The 22,973-nt window shown below is 48.1% G+C and overlaps 3 protein-coding genes and 1 long non-coding RNA gene across 5 annotated transcripts; 3 read left to right on the top strand and 1 right to left on the bottom strand.

The window, feature by feature from the left end:
* Positions 1 to 52: 52 nt before the first annotated feature.
* c23h11orf68 (chromosome 23 C11orf68 homolog) lies at positions 53 to 2,245 on the bottom strand. Of its 2 annotated transcripts, none has more exons than XM_061762946.1 (2): positions 2,102 to 2,245; positions 53 to 1,525 (listed from the first exon to the last, which is right to left on the bottom strand). In XM_061762946.1, the coding sequence occupies exon 2, from the start codon at positions 1,489 to 1,491 to the stop codon at positions 748 to 750; it is 744 nt and encodes a 247-aa protein (XP_061618930.1). In that variant the 5' UTR covers positions 1,492 to 1,525; positions 2,102 to 2,245; the 3' UTR covers positions 53 to 747. The 2 variants fall into 2 exon arrangements, with proteins under 2 accessions (XP_061618930.1, XP_061618931.1); XM_061762947.1 differs by lacking the exon at positions 2,102 to 2,245 and adding an exon at positions 1,853 to 2,089.
* Positions 2,246 to 2,798: 553 nt separating this feature from the next.
* drap1 (DR1-associated protein 1 (negative cofactor 2 alpha)) lies at positions 2,799 to 5,718 on the top strand. Its single transcript, XM_061762948.1, has 7 exons — positions 2,799 to 3,010; positions 3,359 to 3,431; positions 3,899 to 3,992; positions 4,103 to 4,228; positions 4,304 to 4,394; positions 4,486 to 4,574; positions 4,690 to 5,718. The coding sequence occupies exons 1-7, from the start codon at positions 2,969 to 2,971 to the stop codon at positions 4,874 to 4,876; spliced, it is 702 nt and encodes a 233-aa protein (XP_061618932.1). The 5' UTR covers positions 2,799 to 2,968; the 3' UTR covers positions 4,877 to 5,718.
* An 806-nt stretch (positions 5,719 to 6,524) lies between these two features.
* Positions 6,525 to 22,274, top strand: LOC133472481 (mitogen-activated protein kinase kinase kinase 11). Its single transcript, XM_061763335.1, has 10 exons — positions 6,525 to 8,822; positions 14,733 to 14,913; positions 16,140 to 16,288; positions 16,933 to 17,108; positions 17,183 to 17,435; positions 18,009 to 18,125; positions 18,477 to 18,648; positions 18,727 to 18,839; positions 19,020 to 19,559; positions 19,884 to 22,274. Exons 1-10 carry the CDS (start codon positions 8,066 to 8,068, stop codon positions 20,468 to 20,470), a joined length of 3,045 nt encoding a protein of 1,014 aa, XP_061619319.1. The 5' UTR covers positions 6,525 to 8,065; the 3' UTR covers positions 20,471 to 22,274.
* On the top strand, positions 10,629 to 13,495 carry LOC133472482 (uncharacterized). The gene is made up of 2 exons (XR_009786735.1): positions 10,629 to 11,864; positions 11,984 to 13,495. It is a non-coding gene; the product is annotated as an uncharacterized LOC133472482 (long non-coding RNA).
* Positions 22,275 to 22,973: the final 699 nt, after the last annotated feature.

Genomic DNA, 22,973 nt, shown 5'->3' with positions numbered 1-22,973 from the left:
TGTGTGACTATAAATTAGTAACTAGTTCCCCAGCACAAATAACAAGCCAGAATCTTCAAAGATACTTTTATTTGGCGACTGTTGTTTGTGAAAAAGACAAAACCTTTGTCCACGCTTACTGAAAATGTGCAGAAATCTGAAGGTTTTCCACTGCGGTGAGTGGAAATATTCAAACAATGAACCCTGCAAATTCACACGTTCATGGATTTTGGGGGGAAACCTGCGCTCAGTTATTTACAGTTAGTGCTACGACCCCCACCCCCCAAAAGAAGTAAGAGCTTTGCTGCCATCTTTTGGCATCTTAATGTCAAAAACGGAGTTGGTTTCCTTAAGACAAAAATAGTGCTTTGCTGCAACCCTGTGGCATTTTGTTGCCGAGGAAACAATTTGAAGTGAGTTGAGCTTCATTTAGGCAAAAATAGTCCTTTGCCACCATCATGGGCCATTTATAGGCTATTACAAAACAATCAGTAGTGGACTCCTGCTATTTGTGAGGGCTAGGGACAGCTCTGCCGTGAATAGCACTATGTCAAAATGAATCTCCTCAACGCCCTTCAACATAGCACAAATCCAAGCAGGTGCCCCCCCCCCCAAAAATAATCTGTGAAAGTGCATACATTCTCAATCATGCATGAAGAAAACAATATTCATTACAACTTCTTATTTGTGCTTTTTGCAACAACAGGAAGAACTGGATTGTATATATATTTATTTTTTTATTAAACAGTATGGTCCATGTCATCAGGCTTATGTGAGATCCAGATAGTTGACTTTGTTGACAATCTGCGAGCGCCTGGGCACACACTCCAGGTTGAATTTACTCTCGTAGATGGTGGGACAAAGATTCCAGCGGTTGTTCCGGTAGATTCCCAGGTGGGTGTACACGTCTGGCTTGTAGGACAGAGGGCACTTGACCCCCGTGGCTCGGATCTGAGCATCCAGCTGGACCACTTCGCCCTCGTCGGTGAAATTCTGGTTGTAGACGCAGATGACGTGCCTGCCTCCTCTGTCGGGGTCGTGCGGGCTGACTTTGACGTTGGAGATCTTGCCGTCCAGCGTGGCTCTGGCCACGCACTCCCAGGCGTGGTCCACCTTGAAACCGGGGTCCAGGTGCATGAGCCACTTGCCCGAGAGGACGCCGTGGTTCAAGGCCAGCTCCTTCACGTTCTGGAAGTTGACCGGGCGCCCGCTGGCCACCAGTTTCTCCCAGCTCTCCTGGAGAGCCACCACGTCCCCTGTGCAGGGGCAGGGGTCCGGGCCGAACACGGCGATCCAGCCCACCGGTCTGACCCCGCGCTCCTCGTCTCCGTATCTGCTCACTCGCGATGGCCTGTTGCTCTCCAGCCAGTCGTCAAACTCCGACCTGGGGGTTCTTCTGGCATCAAACACGATCCAAGGGTCCATGTCCGCCGCCATGGCCTCGGCGGCGTAGGTCTCTGCTGGGAAGTTGGGCTCCATGTGACCTAACGGTGATGCCACTTCCTCTTCCATGATGCACCAGTTTAATTACACTTCTCTGTGTAATCTGACAAAAACAAGTTTTTTTTTTAAGTTGTCATCAACAGTTAATTTAGCTGTTTGTTTGTTTTTTGATAGCATATAAGCCAAAGAGACCTCGCACTTAGTTAAAAATTTAAAAAAAACATGCTTTTTTTTTTAGTGAAGCAATTAATAAAAGGGAAACTATTTTGTGTGCAGGTAAAGACAAGTTATCAAACCGGGCATTGTCTACATAACTGACTTAAGTACATTTAAGACTGTACCCTTTTTTAAAAATTATTCTTTTAGTAAAAGCATTGAAACAGTACTTCTACTTCAACCAGTCTGACACAAGTACTTGTAGCATACTTACTGCATTATCTTGCAGATAACTAATAATCACATTTACTAGAAAAGGCCAAAATACATGCAGCTTAAATACGAAGAAATGGAAGTCGACGAAAGTGAAAGCTTTTGCTAGCTACATTAGCAATACTAGCTCTTGTTATCATCCCCTCGTTTGTAGTGAAACCATTGTTGAATTTTGAATATTCGGCTCCTGTAAACGATTATAACCCCTTCCAAATGGAGGGACTGATGAACCCGAAGAGTCAACTATTACCTTTTTGTTTTCTTTTTTTTTGTCAAATCCGGAAATCAAGCAGTCAAGCGAACGTCAAAACAAACGCGAGTTTGCCTGAAAAACTAATCGCCGGCCTCTAGTGGGCGCTGTCCGTTTTTACAAGGAGTGGTAAAATAGTGTATTTCCGTTTGTGTCCTGAAACAGTTGAAAGTTTGACTCGGTCATGAAATATGGGAGGAGGAGTACATATTTAAAATGTCTGCATTGATCTGGGAAAGTTGTCATGGAAAATGTGGAACAATTAAAGAACATTGATGTGGAAAGAGGAGGTAAATAGGGGGGAAATACGCATTGATTTGAGAATTATTTTAATGGGAAAATAGTTTACAAGATATCCTGAATAAATTGATATTTTGAAATTGGACTGACGGAGAAACGTAGAGGGAGTAAAATGGTGAAAATCGGCAGAATCAGGTTAAAATGACAAATTCTAATAATTGATTAAATACTCTTCAGCATGAAACAATATATCTTTAAATATAACATTTTGATACAGAAGTACACTAAATCTTATCGTTTACACAGCCTTTTTTTCCCCAAAAATAATAGGTTTCTATTTTAGTATTGAATTTTAAATGGAACAATGTATGACTTGGACTTGAACGGGATAAATTATAATGGAACCCGCCGGGCGTGAGGACCCTGCGGGCACCAAGCTACGCAACCAAGCAGTGGAGTGACGACGACGTGCTAACGTGCTAAGCTAACTGCTTAGCACGGCCGGAACTGTCGCGTAGCTATTTTGCTGTCTGTGCGGCGGTGGACGTTTTCACTCCTCCGTATTAATATTTCATTTCCCCCCCCCCCCCCCCGTCTGTGTGTGTTAACCACCAGGTTTGTTTAACAATGCCGAGCAAAAAGAAGAAATACAACGCGAGATTTCCACCGGTAAGTAAGTGTAGCGCTTTACCGTCGCCGGTGTCCCGACCAGCTAACGAACGTGAGCTAAGCTGTGTAATTGCTAACTTGTAATTGTCAACTTAATTCGGCAAACGTTGTACTTAACCCGATTTGCACGTAACAAAAATTGATAAGGCCAAAGCACTTTGAAATGCAGTCATATAGTTCCAATTATGTCATGTAACGTATTTCGTGTTCACCACGGTTTAGCATTGTTTTTAGCATGGCGAGCTGCAGTTGTGAGCGTTTTGCAATATTTGTACGTGTCTTAACATCTCATCAACCTCAAAATGTCTTCGTTTTTCCCCCCTTTTTTTATTTTAATTTTTTTTTTAGGCAAGGATTAAAAAGATTATGCAGACGGATGAAGAAATCGGCAAAGTGGCTGCAGCAGTACCTGTTATTATTTGTATCCTTCGTGTCAAAAAAAATCTTCACTTTGCCACCCCGTGGAGTGTTTTAAACAGTAATGAACTGAATTCAAAATGTCAAAGTTGGAAACTTTATTTGGCAATTAACAGAAATGAACCCGGAATTATACTAAATTGATCAGGAGCTTAAAGGTAGTTGGGGAAAATACATTTTAGCGTATTCCTGATTACAACAACCACATTTCGTGCAAGTACAGAGGTGCCTTGATTTATAAGTTCTCCAAGTTACGGGTGGTCACTTGTTTTTGGGGGGGGATCTGTGTGTGTGTGTGTTTGAGGTACGAGCGAGCCACTGCTCTTGTGAAGTGTGGGGAAAAAACTTAGCAACCCCGGGTTTTGAATGCATGGAACAGATTGTACAATAGCCCCACGGGGAACCCCACCGATTTGCAGAAAAGCAAATTGTGCGTGTCGGGTCGCAGCAGGTTCCTTTACACTGCGTCAGCGAGAGCCCTGGAGCTTTTCTTGGAGTCGTTGCTCACCAAGGCCTGTCATGTCACCCAGTCCAAAAATGCAAAAACCATGACGACGTCACACTTGTAAGTCGTCCTCCCCGTTCTCACCTATTTGTAATCTGTCCGAAATGCACTAAGATCCCGTCAAAGCTGTGGAACTAATGCTTTGACTTTGTGTGTGTGTGTGTGAATAGAAAACAGTGCATCGAGGTGGAGCAGCAGTTTGACTTCTTGAAAGACTTGGTGGCAACTGTGCCGGACATGCAGGGCGAGGGAGACGAGAACCACACCGAGGCAGCGGGGGAAAAGGTGCCACGCAGGTATTGACGCGTAAACACATCTGCAACTTAATTCTTTTTTAAGCTTGTGTTGACGGTGTTGCTCTTCTCCGACAGGGGTCGAAAGCCAGGGTCCGCTCACAAAAATGGAGGGGCCGGCTCGAAAGGCAAGGACAAGAAGTTGTCCGGGACCGAGTCGGAGCAAGAGGTGAGAATGTGTTGCCGTCGAGTTGAGGCAGCTCAGCTGCGTCGTCGTGGCTGACCGTTTCGTTGTCTTTTGTGGCATTTTCGGTCATAAGGACAACTCAGAAGACAGCGAGACAGATGGGGACGAAGAGGACGGCTCTCAGTCAAGCACAAATCTGCAGGCTGTATCCAGGTTCCACAGGTACGTCGAGGAAAAAACAAAAAAACACTCGTCTCTTTCTGTACTACTTGAGACTGCTTTAAACACATATTTTTTGTGCGTCTTTGCTTCCGCCTCCGCATGCTTGGACCCGTAGCGCCGGCGCTCCCCCGAAGTACACGCACCCGGGCAACGTGGTCTCAGGGGACGACACGTCCGCGGCGCAGCCCCGGGGCCCCGTGACGTTCGCCCCGCACCCCTCCATGATGAGCGCCGCGCCGCCTCCGCCGCCTCCCGTGCTGCAACAAAACGAGGACTACGACGAGGAAGACTATGACTCGTAGCTCCCCCCCCTCGCCCCCCCCATATCCACACACAGCTTTTTTTAGTTGAAGTTGCTCTCACGACGGTCACTCGGAGCAGAGGAGCAAAAAGACTCTTCATCGGCGAGAGGCCGTCGGAGGAAAAAAGAAAAAAGCCGGTTGTACATTGCGTTTTAATTTTCTTCTCTTTTAAACGACGGCTTTTATTTCATTGTAGACAAGAATCCAACCAGGATATTTTTAAGGAGTTCAGTTTTGGTTATCATTCAGAAATGTATTTTTTTTTTTTCTATGTTTGTTTTTGTTTTTTGCTTCCAGACGGGATGGGTGTGGTTTGTCGCTTTCTGGCTTCTCTCACTCTTTTTTTTTTGCTCTCTTTTTATCCCCACCCCCAAAAACAATAATAATAATAATAAAAACAAACTTCCCAAGACCACAACACAGACAACACCTTGAAGATACCTCCTTTTTTTTTTTTTTTTTTTAAATAAAATAAAATCCTCGACTGGATGCCCATCAGTTGACAAACTGAATCATAACTGTTGTTTTTTTTCAACTCTTTTGCCAATTAATTTCTATTCAGGCCCCACCCCTCTTGAGTTTTGTATGTTGCATAACACCCCCCCCCCCTTTTTTTTTTTTAAAGACTACTTTTAATGAATTGAAAGTAGACACGAGGTTCCCCTTTATGTCCATGTTAAATTGTAAAAGTTTTAACATTATTGTTATTTTGTATGGATTAAATAATAATAAAAAAAAAGTCATTTGTATTTATGGCGCTGTTGTTGTTTATTTTTTTCATTTTTCCCATGCCTGGTCTGTGAGTTACATGAATTGTTCCTCAATAAATGTTTAAGAACTAACCGCTCTTAAGCATTAAATGTAGTCAGTTTAAAAGTTCAATACAACCGAAAGTTATTTAGGCAATGATACTTTGGCATACCACAACTTGAGAATGCCTGAGCTCGACCATTTTGAAGTGTTGCGGCGTTTCCGTTTTATTCCGCTGCGGTGACGGACGTACTTTGGTTTGCTGTCGTGAAGAAAGGAAACGGGAGGGCAACGGGAGCAAGGGAACCCATCGAAGGGCCACTGGGAGGAAGCCGCAGTTTCCACACAGCAGCTGCCAGGGCCAAAAGGTGCTCCTCTTATTTGCCAAACATTTCCCTTTACAGTGAAACCTAAGCATCTTTAGTCATCCACATTTAAAAAATAATAATAATTTAATCTCTTGGTCGAGGCATACATAGATAAAGATGTCATTGTCATCATCATTTTTGGGTCAATTTGAATCATGAGGAATTGGATAAAATAAAATAAATGTTGGCAACAACACATAGATAGAGGAGCATAAACCTAATGAAATGCTGCATCTCACATACATTTTGGAAGCAGAAAATGTTTTTCGCTTTGGGTTGTGTGTTTTTTGCAGCTGCAGGAAGTACTACAAATCGAAGTTCCTCCGAAACGAGATAAACGTTATAAATCATTACCGAGAAAACGGTTGCATTTGAAGGGAGTCCACTTGGACTAATATGTGTGTTTGTTTATTTATTCGTTCATTTATTTTATTTTTAATCGCTCACATTCAATCGCCATCGGTCTTTATTTTGAAAGGCGTCACCGGATGCGCACGTCGTTAGGCGGGTCCAACTTTTTGACGGTTTCCCGTCACCTGACTTCCGGTCGGGGAAAGGAAAAAGTTGTGACTCCCCCACCCTCTCGAGCGCAGACGGAGAACTTGTTTCGAGGTCCACGGAGCGAGCAAACGGAATACAATAACACGCTCTAGATGGGATTATCGCCGTTTTCAACACGGGCAAACTCCCTTCGTGGCTTCGAGCAGCGAAACGCACCGGACCAGCCCCTCGACACCGCTCAGGAAAAAGCACCGCGAGGGTAAAAAGAGGATGAGGTGAAGTGCTTTGGAAAGATAAGGGCCGGCATGTTGTTCGGGAAGCCGTCACTGACCACTGCTGTCGTGTTTTCTGCGGGGTTTTCCCCCAAAGTTTTGAACACTTTATTTTTTTCGGGCGAGGGGAGTGGAAATGCGCAGTGGTCACCCCTGAAAGTTGTCGTTTAAAAAAAAAAAAAAAAAAAAAAAAAAAAAAAAAAAAAACTGGCTCGACTGAATGCTCCCTTTTCCTGCTATTCTTCTCTCCACTCCTCTGCGCTTCCTGCTTGTGCTGGACCACTCCGCTTAATGGCTAAAAATACTTAAAAAAAAAAAAAAAAAAAAAACAGACCTCAGAGTCCAGTCAGAAAGCATTGATGCACCGTTGTCAGCTATTTGACCTCCCCGGACCCCTCCTCCTCCTCATTTCAGCCTTCAAATAGCGGTTTGCAACTCTTATTTCATTTGCAAAAAAACAAAGAAATACTTCAAAACAGACCTCAAGAGTCCAGTTCGGAAGCGTTGATGAACCTTTGTGAGGTTTCTGGTCTTCTCCAATAGATGGAAATGTTTATAAACAGTCCAGCCAGGAAGCGTTGATGAACTATTGTCAGCGATATGACTTTTTACTCAATATTTAGCAGTTTTCAACTCTATTTAATGGCTTAAAAAAACAAACAAAAAAAAAATACTTGAAGAGGGACCTGAGTCCATTTGGGAGGTCTTGAAGAACCTTTTTTTGTCATTTTAGCCTTCACTCGCAGTCTTCAACTCGGAACTTAATAGGAATCCAATCAGGAAGCCTCGATGAACCGTTGTCATCTTAATTTTTTTGTTTTGCATCGTTTTAGTCTTAAATAGCAGTGTTCACCTCTACTTCATGGATACAAATACTTAAAAAGAGGCCTCCCAAGTCGGGCAACCTGAAAGAACAGGTGCCAAGCGAAGGAGCTCATGTGAGAAATCGAGGCTGGCGATTACATGCGCTTATATATTATATTGTGCTCCAACCCTGCGTCGGGTCGCCGCACCGCGCCTGACTTGAAACCACACGACACCGAATTTGCGAGCGACTCCCAATTCCCAGCGTCCGAACCTGGCCCCGATGACGCCGCGCGGGCTCGTTTCCCACCCGGTGCAGATATTGTTTGTATTTCTCGAGTCCATCCTCTCTTTTGAACATTTCACTCATCCCTGATGAACCAACAAGACAGCCGAGAAAGAGACCGAGGCGCGATAAAGTACTCCTTTGTACTTTATTTTCAAACCCTCGGGGTGCAGAGTCCGATCCGGTCAAAACAAGCGTCGGAGGCTCCATGGAGCCGCTGAAGAACATATTCAGCCGAGGCCCGCTGTCCAACTGGAAGAACTTGGATCAATCGCAAAAAGGCAACTTCACCAACCCCGTGTGGACGGCCTTGTTCGACTATGAGGCGTCCTGCAAAGACGAGCTCACCCTCCGGAAGGGCGACCTGGTGGAGGTCCTCTCCCTGGACTCTGAGATATCCGGCGATGAAGGTTGGTGGGCGGGGAAGGTCAACAACAAGGTGGGCATCTTCCCCTCCAACTATGGCTCCTTCAAGCCCAGCGGTTACGGGAAGCTCCCGGGCAGCGGCGTGGTCAGCGAGCTGGGCCCCGCCATGGTGGGCGACTTCGAGCCCGCCGTGGTGAATTTCCGCGAACTGAGCCTCCAGGAGGTCATCGGGGTGGGCGGCTTCGGGAAGGTGTACCGCGGTACGTGGAGGGGCGCGCTGGTGGCGGTGAAGGCCGCCCGCCAGGACCCGGACGAGGACATCAGCGTGACGGCGCAGAACGTCCGGCAGGAGGCGCGGCTCTTCGCCATGCTCACCCACCCCAACATCATCGCCCTGAAAGGCGTTTGTCTGCAGGAGCCCAACCTGTGCCTCATCATGGAGTACGCCTCGGGCGGGCCGCTGAGCCGGGCGCTGGCGGGCCGCCGCATCCCGCCGCACGTCCTCGTCGACTGGGCCGTGCAGATCGCTCGCGGGATGCTGTACCTCCACAGCGAGGCCATCGTCCCCGTCATCCACCGAGACCTCAAGTCCAACAACAGTAAGTCCTCCGTCGCCGGCGCGCCACATATCTGGGAACTTGCCGCGTCTCCCCGACATCCAAACGCCTTCCTTGACACCGATTGCAAATTTCTTATTATCTCGGGCTTTGACGCCATCTTGTGTTAGCGTAATAGAAAGACTTCAAAAATATGCTTGAAAGCCACAAGTAGGTAATTTTTTTTTTCAGCGAGTAACGTAAGAGAGGTTAAAAAAAAATAATTTGTCAATCAGTAGGCCCCAAAATATTTCTGTGTCCCTTTTTATGACCTTTCTTTTTGTTTTTTGTAATTCCTTCAGCTTTCTGTAAAGGTGTAGACTGATGGAAATGAGGCCAGTAGAGCTTCGTCAATGGACTGACTGCACGGTTCCTCTTCCGTACCTTGGTGGTGTTGACAAGGCCGTACTTGGCGCAGAGACGACTTTTTAAAGGTTTACCACAAGGCCGGCGCGCTCGTCGAGCTGTTGACTCTGGTGCGGTTGCTCATGTCGGTTGGGTAGACGTCAATAAGCCCACCCAGCATTGGGGGGAACGTTTACGCCAGCCGTTCCCTGACCGCTTCCGGTCCGTTGGGGCGTTTGGTACTGAACTAAAACGTTTTATTGATCTTCAGAGTCTGCAAATCTTTTTACCTTCCGCACGCGCCCGCGCATCTGTACCACCGCTCGGCTCGGTCACGTGAAATGAAGTAAACCCAAATGTGTTTTTTTTTTTTGTTTTTTTTAGCGTCGGAACTTTGAATTTCCTGTTGAAGCAAAATGACCAGGAAGGACTCGGAAGAAAGTTAATTTGAATTCTAGGTGCCTCGATGCCACCTTCAGCATAGGTTACTCTTGACCAACCGTCCAAATATTGCTCTGTTGCCCGCTGGTTTATTGGATCTGCAAAAGGTGTGCCGAGGCCACCGCGAGGCCTGCAAATCTGCGTGGTTGCTCGAACCAAATACCACGCCTTTGCCGCAAAGGTCAAGAATTCGAGTTGGGGCTGGAGTTCGCTCGGACTTTGACGCCAGGAAACGCGGCGTTGTCGTGAAAGCGGCGGACGTAGCGCTAAAAAAAAAAAAAGCGGCCCGTCTCGTTACACTCGGCCACCTGAGTGTTACAACAAGCTGCCCTCTGTTGTTATCATTCCTGCCTGCGCCGCATACAAACACTGTCAGCTCTGTGATTGTATCTCCCCCCCCGACCCCCCCGCCACGCATTCAATATTGAAACGCAGATCCGTCCTCATCTCAGGCTTCAAATTGACTCCGGCTTCTGTGGAGTCTGATGACTTTGCCTCCTCACCGCTGGGCCCCGTTTCGATAGACCCGCAGGGCCCGACAACGCCTCCGAAAGCAAGAGTCGCCGCGTTCACGTGGCGAATACGACAACACAATCCTTCTCTCTGTGCGCACACCAGATCCTATCACCTCTCCCCGCTCCCTGTTCTTTAGTTTTATTTCTTCTTCGCAGGCCTGCCCCGACATGTCTGCACCGCGACTGGCCCGCTACGACACTGTGCAATATCCTGTTGTCGTGCGGCGCGGCCGAGGGTCATTTCCTATGACCGACCGTTCAGCAAGACGCGGCGCCGTCACACGCGAACCGAAATCAAAGTGAAGAAAATAGACACGAGCTGCGCCGAATGTAATCGATTACGCCACGAGTTCCCTGAGAGCAGTTCTTCTTTTCCGGCTTCGCCATTTGTCGAGCCGTAAGCATTGTGGCGACCGCCGCCCGTTTGGAGGACGCTCATCAAATGACGATGACTCGACACATTTCAGTCATTTTATAATCATCGTGTGTATGAGACAATACAGTGAGTATGTTTTGGCTAGCAAATGAAGCGCTACCTGGAATTTAATTTGCCTGTGCACATATTCTGTCTTTCCTAGGTAGGACTTGACCACTCATGAACATTTGGACTCCAGAAATGACTCTCTCCACTTTTTTTTTGATATTTATGACACACATCCACTTTTTTTGAGGGGGGGGGGGGGGGGGCTCTTCTGAGTAGTGTTTTGTCTATTTTGGACTATTATTTAGTAGCTTGAGGTTGGCTAATGTGGTTTCTTTCCCGAGAAAGCCCTGATCTGGAATCTGCGTGTGCCTATTCCGTCTTCCTCAAGTCGGCGTTTTCCTATCTTCTTTGGAGAGCGGACGTCAGGGGAGTGTAGCAAACAGTCCAATCTTATTTTAAGCCTGACTGAGATGAAATTGCATGTTTGTTTCCACTGCCGGCCACTCCACTTTCTAAATGACATGTTATTTGCCTGGTTCGGACAAAAAAAGAGAGTCGAGGAATCTATGAAATATATACGTCGCCCATTGTTATTGGGAATATTTAATCCCATTGTTTAACAGTTCAGGGTGAAACAACAGGTTTGGGAGCGGCGTTCGCCGCTGGGCGAGGTGCGCGGGTGCCAAATCTGCACGTATCGGGTTTGCAGAAACGAAAGAGGCTCAAAATTTATTTATTTTTTTTAAAAAAGAGAGCACCCACGCGGTGCATTGTCAGAAATCTTCAGGAAAAAGCTTCCTTCAAAATAGCTCATCGCTACATGGCGTAAAGCTGTGGTGGTAAACGCTAAGCACTTGCAACTCACTGACCTTTTTTTTTTTCTCCAAGTTTTCATTCACCAGATGCACACTTCAAACATCCCCACCCCACCCCACCCTGCATGTGTGCGTTTGCATGCACGCGTGCGTTAATGTTTCAGCACGTCGACTTGCGGAGGGGGGGGAATCGCATCGCCAGGGGCCATTCCAGGCACGATTGGACGACTTTGGCGTGGCCCTTTCAGTCGGAGACGTTTCTCTCTTATTTCCCGTCCTGATCACAAGACGGCTCCCGTGCAGAGGAGGAAGAGAACGGGAGCTTTTTCTTTGCATGGGCTCAGTGCCCGTCTGACCTTTTTGACTTTTCTCCTTCCTCGTGTTTAGTTCCCGAACGCTTCCTTCCCTGCCCGAGAGATACCGGTGTCGCTTCCAAGACGTTTTGGGCGGTCACAATTATACGCCCGTAAACAAGCGAGGGGTAGCCGGAGAGCAACCATGTTGTGTGCGTGCGCCCTTTTTTTTTTCTTTTTTTTTTTTTTGCTGCTTCAGATGTGGCGCAAAAGGCGAACAAGAGTGCTCAAAAGGGACTTTCCTGTTATTTGTTCTGTCCTGTTGTTTTAGAAGGCTTTGCAGGCTCGGATTTGACGCGGCCAGAGTCACCGCTGGGGAAGTCTCCGGCTCGCCCGGGTTTGAAACCAAGGTCACGTTTTGACACACGAGCGCCGCGGGCTTGTTAATAATTGACCAGTTTGACGTTTGAGCTGTTGCGGGAGGGGGGGGGGGGGGGGAGGCGGACTTTGCATAGGCAATCATTAATGGCAGCCTTCCTCAGGAATTTGAGCACCTTCCTCATGGACACTGTCCGCCAGTTCCTCATATTCATATACACGACAGTAATGAGGCAGATGACTTTTCAGCCATTTATTGAACGCCGGGAGAACAGTCAAAACTCAAAACAAGGAGCAGGAGCTGCTGTCGGCCACAGCTCACGCCCAGACGCTCACAAGGAGCCTCGTAGACTTCACACGGCACCGCAACGGTTTATCAGTTTATTTTTGAAAGGGGACAATGCAATTTCATAAAACACATGAAGTACACATGGTTAAAAAAGCCAGAATTAGCCACAAGGCTAGTTTTCATCTGTAGTCCCCTGGCCATGATGTAAAAAAGCAGTAGTTGTTTTTTTTCTTCGCGTACAATACGCTTACAATGTGTTTAAAATGTATATTTTTAGGGTACGTCTGTTTTTCTATGTTAAAAAGCGCGAGGGATAAAACAAAAAAAAAAAAAAAAAATCGCTATTGCGGATTTTCACCGATTGTGGGTGGGTGGACCTGGAACGGATTGTTCTGCCTGTCACTATACGTCGCTGGCATAGATAGCTCAACAACGTAGTATCTATTTACTACAATTTGTAGTAAATAGATAATATATAACAATTTAAAAAATACAATAATAATTTTCGGACCAATTAAGTGAAATTGGATCATTTCCTGCTGCGGAGTAGTGGTTGGGAAACGGCAGTCTAAATCACCTGCGAGCTGACAACGGCTTTCGCGCCGCTCGGCCCGGTCCGAGGTCGCCAGGCTGTCTTGTCGGCCCCGTGGGCCCGTCCCTCGGCGGGGACAAAGCGCCCGTTCTTTCCGGGGAAAGCCCCCACCCCGGCGGAATGCTCCACTCGCCTACGGGTGCGGGGCGACAAGGGGAGGGAGGGGTGGAGTGACGGGAGAGGTCGAAAAAGATTGGGAGATGGGGGGGGGGGGGGGGTCATGTTGAGCAGCGCGCGGGATGGTCATCATTGGTTTTCGTCATTGGGCGAGGCGCAGCGTGAAGACATCAAGCAAAAAGGTTTCTGCACAATCTCATCAGGATCATCGTTTGATTCCTTGCGTCGGTCAGTGTGAGGTCGTCCACTGATTCCCAACCGCTTCTTGTAAATGTAATTCAAGAGTTTAAAAAAAAAAAAAAAAAAGCTCAACTGTCGAAAAATCCACAACATAGCAGGACTGTTGAACGCTTTTAACTCCAAACACTCGTATCTTAAATCGTCTTCCCTCTTTGAAATACTGTAATACTGTACAGTCATACAGACACAAGCAAACAAAAATATGCGGTAATAGTCATTTTTGAAATTTTAAAAAATAAATGATAAAGACCATATGCCTGTGTGAATTGTTTTATCTGTCTAAATGTGTTGCTCCACCATTTGTGCTCAAATGCTGTATGTGGTGCTTTTAAAAAGTGCGCCGAGTCGACACGATGTAGCGCACTCCAGCAACCACCGTCCCGCTCAAAGTGGCAATCACAAATGGGCGCCGTCGGCGGCCCTCATCCGATTGCTGGCGAGCGCTTGTGAGAGTGCCTGCAACAACAACAACAACAAAAAAGAACATAACGCAAACGGCACCCTGCAGGCTTTGTACTCAACGTCCTCAAAATGCCTTTGCGCTGGCAATGATGTCAGAGTTCCCTGAAAGTATCCCATCATATCTCAGATGCTGTAGCTGAATCACAGACTCGATTGGGTTCTGAAATGTGATGACCAGCGCGGTCATCTTGTGCAGAAATCCCTGACTGCGTCCATTCTGTTGAGTCAGTCCGATAACTGACACACTCGCTCGTGTTCCGCGCAACAACAAAACAATACCAAACACGCTCCCGTTGCCACGGAGATCTGTCGCTTCAGCTTGCCTATCAGGCCATCGGGCACGCCGTCCGGGCAAGACGAGTCTAGTCGTCGCCGCGCTGGCGTGTTCGTGGGATGCTGTATGTACAATGTACAATCTGTGAAAATGTGACTGGCGTGAAACTTGAAGGTTACTTACTTTTGACAGGCACATACGTAACCTACTCGACTCCCGCCTCTGCGACTTTCCCCGTTGGCGTTAGGACGTCGCCGTGACGTGCGAGGGTGGGGAAGCGGTGGGGTAACGTGGCGGCGTGGGTGTCCCGCGGTCAGCCGCGAGGAAGGCTGACCCGTGGGTGACCGCTGCCTTGACTCAGGAAGCAGAAGAAGAATGTGTGCTGAGGCTGCTAAATGTCATTTTGTTGCTCCGGTGGCATGCCTCTGTTTGAGCCTCCATCGCTCGCCCAGCCTCTCAAAACACGCGCGCACGCAACCAGAGCAGACAACATAACATAATTAAAGACAATGCAAAGAAATAAACTTATTTTGCAGTTCTCTGCATATTTTTGTGCTCTTTCTGTAAACCCTAAGACAGTGCTAATAGCAATGTCATTGGTATCAAGGAAGTATGTCGAAGTGATAGATCTCGACCGAGAAGACGAGCTTTGTTGGTGGCATTTTATTTTTAGCGAGGGTTTACCGCACGCAATGGCCGTATTTGATTTGATTCCTTCTCCGGTGCAGTCCTTCTGGCTCAGCCCATCGAGAACGAATGCATGGAGGCCCTGACCCTCAAGATCACCGACTTCGGCCTGGCCAGGGAGTGGCACAAGACCACCAAGATGAGCACGGCGGGCACCTACGCCTGGATGGCCCCTGAGGTTATCAAGTCCTCTACCTTCTCCAAGGGCAGTGACGTTTGGAGGTGAGTTTTTTTTTTTTTAACTTGCACCCAAGCACGTTTGTGATCATCAGTTCCCCTAATTTCTAAATTAGCAGTGGACTATTAGCCTTTCATCAGTGACTCAGGGGTGAGGGAGCGCGGGTGCGGCAGAGGGGAGCAACTTGATGATTGATGGCGGGCCGTGTGATGATGACGCGTCTCGACAGAGCGCTTTGTTGCGGGGCGTGCGGACTGCACGGACCCGTTGTCTCTTGTATCGACCCAGAAGGGAGCGCACCACACCAGCCCTTTGTCTGCAAATGGATGTTTGTGTGTGTGTGTGTGTGCGCGCGCGCATGTCATTCAGTACAACATTCCTGTTTCGATTCTTAAAAGCTAGAGCATCGAAAATGGATTCCGCTCGGCTGCAAGCCACTCAGAGACGATCCGAGGTCCGCAGTTCGGAGCAAAAAGCGATGGCGCAACAACGGGCAGGCAGGCAGGCTGGCTGCTCTCAAATTAAAGAGTCACTATTCCTTCTCATCTGAGACGACCAGTGCAGAAGGGGTGAGCCTGCGCCCTGGCATGGTGCACAAGTTGTAATTAAAGCGCATAATAAGAAGGGAAAAAAAATGAAAAGGAAAAAAAAAAAAAAAAGGTTAGGCCCTGTACACTGCATTTACGTAGCGTCCACGGTGCTCGGACAAAAGATAATTGACAGTGTGGGGGATCCAAGTTCTGAGGCTCTTCTTTGGACGTGTGTGTGCGCATAGTTGTTTTCCATTGCATTGGCAACACTACTACTGCATTGTGTTCAGACAGTGGAAAAGATACCATTTAAAAGTTCTTTACAATGCAATTTCACTCTTTTTTTTTTTTTTTTTTAACTGACTCAGGTCAATTTTGATTTAGATTATTTTTTTTTGCTTCATGTTGCAAGCCAAGCTTCGGGTACAGCGGCACTCGAGTGAAGTGGTGGGGCGCGGAAATGTATTAATTAAGGTGCAAACACACAAATATGACAGTAAGTATGTACAGTAATTAATGGAGCCGTGCTAATGTAGTTTTTTGAAAAACATAAGAAAAAAAGTGCTGCAACACCTAAAAACTGCGACCGCTGGTGTTTTTTTTCTTTTTTTCGTGGGTGGGGGACAATTTTCATTCGTCATATGTCGCAGCGCTTCGAACTTGCCCGAACCCCCCCCCCCCCCCGTTTGCACGAGAGTCCTTTTTTGAAAGCGGAGTGTCCTGTGCGGTTGCTTGCGCAGTTACGGTGTTCTGCTGTGGGAGCTGCTGACGGGAGAGGCGCCCTACAGAGGCATCGACGGGCTCGCCGTGGCGTACGGCGTCGCCGTCAACAAGCTGACGCTGCCCATCCCTTCCACGTGCCCCGAGCCCTTCGCTCTGCTCATGTCAGGTGGGTCCCGCCCTGCGGTCCGCCACACGGGGCCCGCCCCTTTCTTTCGTCCGTCCGTCCAGCATTTACATTATCAAGTGTCTTATAATATTTATTGCATTCATTTAGCATTTTATTTAAAAAAAATTTTAAATGATTTTGCCGTGTCATTCATCTTTTGTTCCTTTTTTTTTTTTAAAAAATCAATTTATCACATTAATTGGTTAAACAAATTTAACATTTGTTTATTCCATAAATAATTGGTTATTTAATTATAATTAAATGAATCATAAAGGACTTGTTCAATGATTAAAATTGAATATTTATGACACGATTTGGCCAATGTGTCCATTTTATATACGATGTGGATGGCAACAGGCAAATGGTACCATTCAGCTGTTCCGCCTGTCACTATACGTCGCCGGCATAGACAGATGAGCAAAGCAGTAAATAAATCAATCGCGTTTCCACTCAACCGTCACAAGCGCACAAATCACATTTTCGTGTCGGCCGATGAATCATTTCGGGACTTCCTCGTTTCGAGTGTTGAAGGATTGAAAGAAAAGGTTGAAAAGAAGTGAAACCGCGCTGGGAGCCAGTTGATTTCTTTTCACATCGTCCAGTGGCTTTGAGGAACTGCTTGACTGGTTTGCTTTGTGGCACAGAGTGCTGGGACCAGGACCCCCATCGCAGACCCAACTTCGGCTCCATCCTGGCCCAGCTGACGGCGCTGGAGCAGCAGGTGATGGAGGAGATGCCGCAGGACTCCTTCCACTCCCTGCAGGAGGACTGGAAGCTGGAGATTCAGGACATGTTTGACGAGCTGCGTGCGAAGGAAAAGGCAAGATGACTCGACTTTGATCGCTTTTTGCGCAGCTTTGCACTCTTTCCTCAGACGTTCGCTACTTCGTTCAGGAGCTGCGGTGTCGCGAGGAGGAGCTGAAGCGGGCGGCCCTGGAGCAGAAGTCCCACGAGGAGTTCCTGCGGCAGCGCGAGCAGCAGCTCGCCCAGTGGGAGCAGGACGTGTTCGAGCGCGAGCTCAGCCTCCTCATCCTGCACCTCAACCAGAACCAGAACCAGGAGAAGCCCAACGTCAAGAAGCGCAAGGGCACCTTCAAGAAGCACAAGCTCAAGAGCAAGAACGGCGAAAAGATCAGCATGCCCCAAGGTGTGTAAAGATTTTTTTGACTTTTTTACTTTTTCCACTCTTGAAAGCATATTAAAACATACTTTGGAAGTATTTCCTCGTGCCTTTTTCTCTATCGCTCGCAGTTCTTCTTTATTTTCCCCCGCTATTTTCACTAACAGGTGGATTTTGAGTCATTTCCAAAGATGACGATAATCCATTTTGGAGCGATCGGTAAAAGCGTCGACGTTCGCTTTATGAGCTCATTTGACGCTAACACGGATGCATCGGCCCGACTCCTCCCGTTGGTACCGTCGCCCTCTCGCGCACTTTTCCCGTGCAGCTCCCTCCAAGCATATCGGCCTTTGTTTTTTCCATTTCCTCTCTCCGGTTTCCTTGGGTCACGTGCCCAGTACGCTCCCAGCATAAGAAAAAGCACATCGGGTTTTTGTACGAGACCAGGAAACGGTGCAGGTTGTCGCTTTTGTTCTCAATCGTCCTCTCAGAAGAAAATAATAAGAGAATGTACGCAACAAGCTGAAGAGTCTATAACGGGAGCCTTTACATTTTCAAACGTGTGTTTATGTATTGATATGTTGTTTTTGTTGTTGTCAGATTTCATCCACAAGATCACAGTGCAGGCATCACCCGGCCTGGAGAAGAGGCGGAACTCGCCCGATTTGGGCTCAGGCCCCTCGCCGTCGTTTGGCCCGCGTTTCCGTGCAATCCAGCGTGAGTGGATTCTACTCGGGATCGCTGTTCCCAGAGCGTCTTTCCCCGAACCGTCTCCTTTCGCTTTCCCCCCCCCCGCAAACCGCCCACTCGTCATTTCCTCCTTTCCCCAAACGCCCCGCCTGCCTCCTCCTTCCACTTCCTGTCGCCCTCACACAAGCCCTTTGTCAATCATGTTTTAAAGCAAATGTTATCTGACTTCCTGTGAGAATGAGCGTGCCCCCTCAGTCGAGTTCGTGCTTCCTGCCGTTAACGCTCGCTTCCTCCTCTGCTACAGCAGAGGGAGCCGTCGAGTCGCACTTGAGTTGAGTTGTCGCATTCCTCATACTGACGCTCCCCGTTTGCTCACAGTTAGTCCGAGTGACAACAGCAGGTCCTTTGGTCTGAGCCCGGTGTGGCCCCTGGAGGCCGCATCCCATAAGCAGGCCAACGGAGACTTGAAGCTGGGCCCCCACTGGAGGCCCCAGAGCCCCAAAAGTCCCAAGAGCCCAAAAGTCCTGCGCCTCAGTCCTCAAGAGAGCAGGTGGGTCGCACGTTTTTGAAATCCATGAGCCGTTCGCACGCTCTGTTCACGCGTTCCCGTTTCCTGTCGCGCGATCAGTTTGTCAATGAGAGCCAAGCTGTTGGTGTCGCACTGCAACGAGAACGGCGAATCCTTCGACGACTTTGAGGAGTACAGACCCTCCGCGCCGACCCCGACCCCGGCTCACAACGGTAACGAGACTAGCCGCACATGTCACCTTCACTGCCATTAGCATGCAGCGTGCAAATTACAACTAGTATTTAAATGTAGGGTTATCGAAAGTCCGCCCCACTCCCCGTTATTGATCGGCCCGCAGTTTGTATGTCCCTGATGGAAAACGAATCACTCACGATGGGTGGCTTTTTTGGCAGGGTCCACGCTGAAGGACAGCTTACGGCTTCCTCTTCAGCAAGGAGATTCTGGCAGTGAAGAAGGGGGGTCTTCTCCGGCGGGCTCCCCCAGGCCGGACAGGGGCCCTCTCGGCCCGATGAAGAGCACCCACCGCGCCCTGCTGGGCAGCGGCTCCCTCTTGGCCTCCGTAGGCTTGGGCCGATGCTTGGACGTCTCCCCGAAAGCGCCCCCTCGGACTAATCCCCCGTCCCTTGAGGAGTGCGCCCCCTCCTTTTTGGAGAGCTCGCCCGCGAAGCCCCTCGCTCGGCAACCCCCCGTCGTGGACGACCTCATCACCTTCTCCGCCTCTGAGCCGCTTTTGGATTTAGCCTCGCGGTGCCAGGAACCGAAGCCGCCGCCGCCGAGCGCGGCGCGCGAGCACGCCACGCGGCGGGACCCCAGCCCGGGCGAACGCAACCCGACCTTCCTCTCCGCCAACGGGGACTCTGCTTCGGAGAGCTCGGAGCACAGAAGCGACAGGAGGAGGCGGTCCAGTCCGGGCCTGCGTGGGTCCCAGCTCGGTGGGTCAACAAGCATGAAATATAGTTAGCATCATTTTGACTAAAATAAGCAGGTTTCATGCAAGTGCAGCGGTACCTTGACCTCCCATTTATGCTTTGACGTCAGCACATTTGTAATTATCCTTGAATATGATTCCTTTGCAATAAATTCCCCTCAATTCCCAATAATTCCTTCGAATTCATCTCGTGGACTGTTTGCAAAATTCCCCAGCTACATTCTCTCGGAAATTTGTCAGAAATGACGTAAAAAAACGTTTAAAAAATGAATGCGAGGTGTAGAGCGTCGTCTTGTTCAAATGCTGAAGTTCTTTCTGTTCGTTCCAGTTCTGGACCTGCCCCTGTGCCAAGACACGCAGGACTCTGACGAAAAGCCCCCCACGCCCTACTCGCTCCACCCCAAGGCCGACCTCTGGAGCCCCAAAACCTGCCGCCTGGAGGTCAACGTCATCCCCCGCCCTCGCCCCTCGCCCGTACGGCCGCGCATCGACGCTTGGAGCTTCATCTCGGCGGGCGGCGGCCGTAGCCCGAGCCGCTCGGACAGCGCCCCCCTGGGGTACCAGCCCTCGCCTACCAACCCGTTCACCAACTGTGACTTCTTCCCTTCGCCCGCCTGCGACCCCTTCGCCCTCAGGGCCGACCCGTCGGGCGCCTGGGACAAAGCGTCGCCCTTCGACCCCTTCTCGCCGCCTTTCCCCGCCTCGCGTTCGGCGCCGTGCTCCGCCAACGGCTCGCCCACGCTGCCGTCGTTTCGCATCGCGCCACTCAACCCGGCCGACTCGCCGCTCATCGACCTGGGCTGGGCGGCGTGCGGCAAGCCCTCGGACGGAACCAAAGAGAGAGCCCACCCTCGAAGGACTCTGGGGCTCAAACCCTTCAAGTCCCCGACTCAACTCCGAGACGACCGGTTCTGAACGCCGCGAAGCCCGCCCCCTCGGCTTCCGTGGGCCGTTCCGCATCATCATTTTCCGAGAGTGTTCCGTGCTCAGGCCGTTCGTACATCACGGGGCCCCAGACGCCACGTGGGGAAAACGGTAGAGGCCACAATTTACATTTCACAAGTGCAAATATGGGATTTAGTGAGCGAGCGAGGGGTGGGCGGGCGGCTGACAATTGTGTTTAATTTTACCTCTCCCTCACGTTTCAACTTTTTAAAACACTTTGAAACACATTGTAAACATATTTGAACAAACACGAAAATCAAAGCAAACTCGGCGTTCTCGCTGAGAAAATGTGATGTTGCCAGCAGCCCAAGAGAATGAAAATTCATCGTTTTAAATGCATATTGACTTCATTTGAATCGTTTCCGTGATCAAGTCGGGACGTCTGGGCCAAGTTCTCAATAGTCAATGAAATGCCTCTCGGTAAGAAAGATTTCTTACAATTGTCGCAACGTCTGTGTCGCTCATCGTCGGCCTAAAATCAAATTCAATTTTGTTCTTAAGCTCGATTTGCTACGAGAGTTCCTTCCTTGGCACCAGCGAGCATTTTTCTACGTTCTAATCGTATTGTGGCCACAATTGAATTGTTTTCCCACGCCATGCCACGACACGTCACGGGGGCTCCGTAGCTCTGGAAGCCCGAAAGAAACAAAAATAGTCGATTCCCAATTGTGCCACCCGTCTCTGCTCACGTCTGTCACTGCAGCGGTGGAGCGGCTTCTTCGCCCTCTACCTCTGCCCGATTGAAAGCGAAAAGGACAATGGACATTTTGGACTGCCTCGTTCGGCCAATCTCTCATCGCGTGGAGGAATTTGGCGCTCATTCGAAAGGCAACTTTTTGCACGCTTGGGAGGAAAGCGTCGTCTTACGTGTCGAGGTTTAGCTTGAGCGCACACGAGCACAACAACAACAACAACAAAAAAACAAATACAAGCCAGCATGACCCATGCATTCCACTCTGGAAGGAGATCACATCCCGCTCACATTCCGGCACAACGGCAGGGGTTGGACACGCCAAAGAGTGCCACTGTGACAATACGACCACTGGGTCCTACCTTGATTTGCCACCTTGCCGACTCGGTTCCGTTGAAACAGATTCGGCCAAACAACCCGTGAGAAGTCTGTCACATGTCAGCCTATCGGGCCAAACGGCAGAGAATTCTATTTTAGGGTTTCTTATGAGCTCCTTTTTTTTCTGCCCCAAAGATACAAAACAAGGTGGAGTATGGCCCTTGTATTTTACTATTATTTTTATATAAATAATGTGGAAGTCAAAAGTCCCATTTCGTATATGGGGGGGGGGGGGTGAAAAGCAGCGTGAATGATTGACTTCATCAATGCCGCACAGTGTGATTGGTGGACAATGGGTGGCGTTGTTGTATTGGAGAGGAAAGAACTTTGGGGTTGCTGGACACGTTCACACGTTTGGCGGTTCGTCGTTTTATTGCCGTCGTTCATTTCGAGTGCCTCCGGTTAGCCCCAAATCAAGTTCAGATGTTCTAGTAGCCTTTTCCTGACATGTTTTGAACCCTATGACGAGGGATTTGTGAGTTTGATCGCGAAAGTGTCGAGAGGGGAGCATCGGGACATTTCCGCGCGTTTCCGCTGACTCGCCGGAAAAGAAACACGGCGCGAGTTTACGACGGTGACGGTCGAAGTCGACACGAGGTTCCACACGGGCGCAACAGATGATATTTGACAGCGATGTGATATTCTTTTAGCAGCTGTGAAAGGGATCATCTTAAAAAAAAATTTAAAAAAAAACGATGAAATGTCCATCATTTGAAGCAATGTGAATTATGTCAAAAGTACTTTACAGTAGCAGATCTCTTCCAGGTGCGTGTGCTTCATAAAAATGGAGAAGAATGGCAGTTTTGCATGTTACAAACCTGGACATATACACACACACACACATACATATATATATATATATATATATATATATATATACATACATATATATATATTATACATATATATATATATTATACATATATATATATATATATATACATATATATATATATACATATATATATATATATATATATATATATATATATATATATATATATATATATATATATATACATATATATACATATATATTGGACAAGGACCTTGATGTATCGCAATAGAATTCTACAGGGGGCGGGGGATTGGGGATATTTATAAATGGCGTTTGATGTCACACACTGGATGGAAAAAAAAATTTCCATAAATAAAAAAAAAAAAAAAAAAAGAATTTCTCGACAGGCCTCGGACACAGCCTACATCAAGATGGTGCAAATGTCACGCAGGTGTTCCACTGGACTATTTAAACATGTTCGTATGGGTGCTCCACATTTTCACTTCTCCTTGACAATCTCTCCAATTATGAAAATAATTTGATATATATATATAAAAAATAGATTTTCTTTAAATATCTCAATGGAAGTGAGGCTGGACATGGTTGCTGTGTTTATTTTGTTTGCT

Source organism: Phyllopteryx taeniolatus, chromosome 23 (genome assembly GCF_024500385.1).
Source record: "Phyllopteryx taeniolatus isolate TA_2022b chromosome 23, UOR_Ptae_1.2, whole genome shotgun sequence".
Lineage (NCBI taxonomy): Eukaryota > Metazoa > Chordata > Actinopteri > Syngnathiformes > Syngnathidae > Phyllopteryx > Phyllopteryx taeniolatus.
The sequence above is the reverse complement of the archived record's forward strand: the minus strand, read 5'-3'. Positions and strand labels throughout refer to the sequence as shown.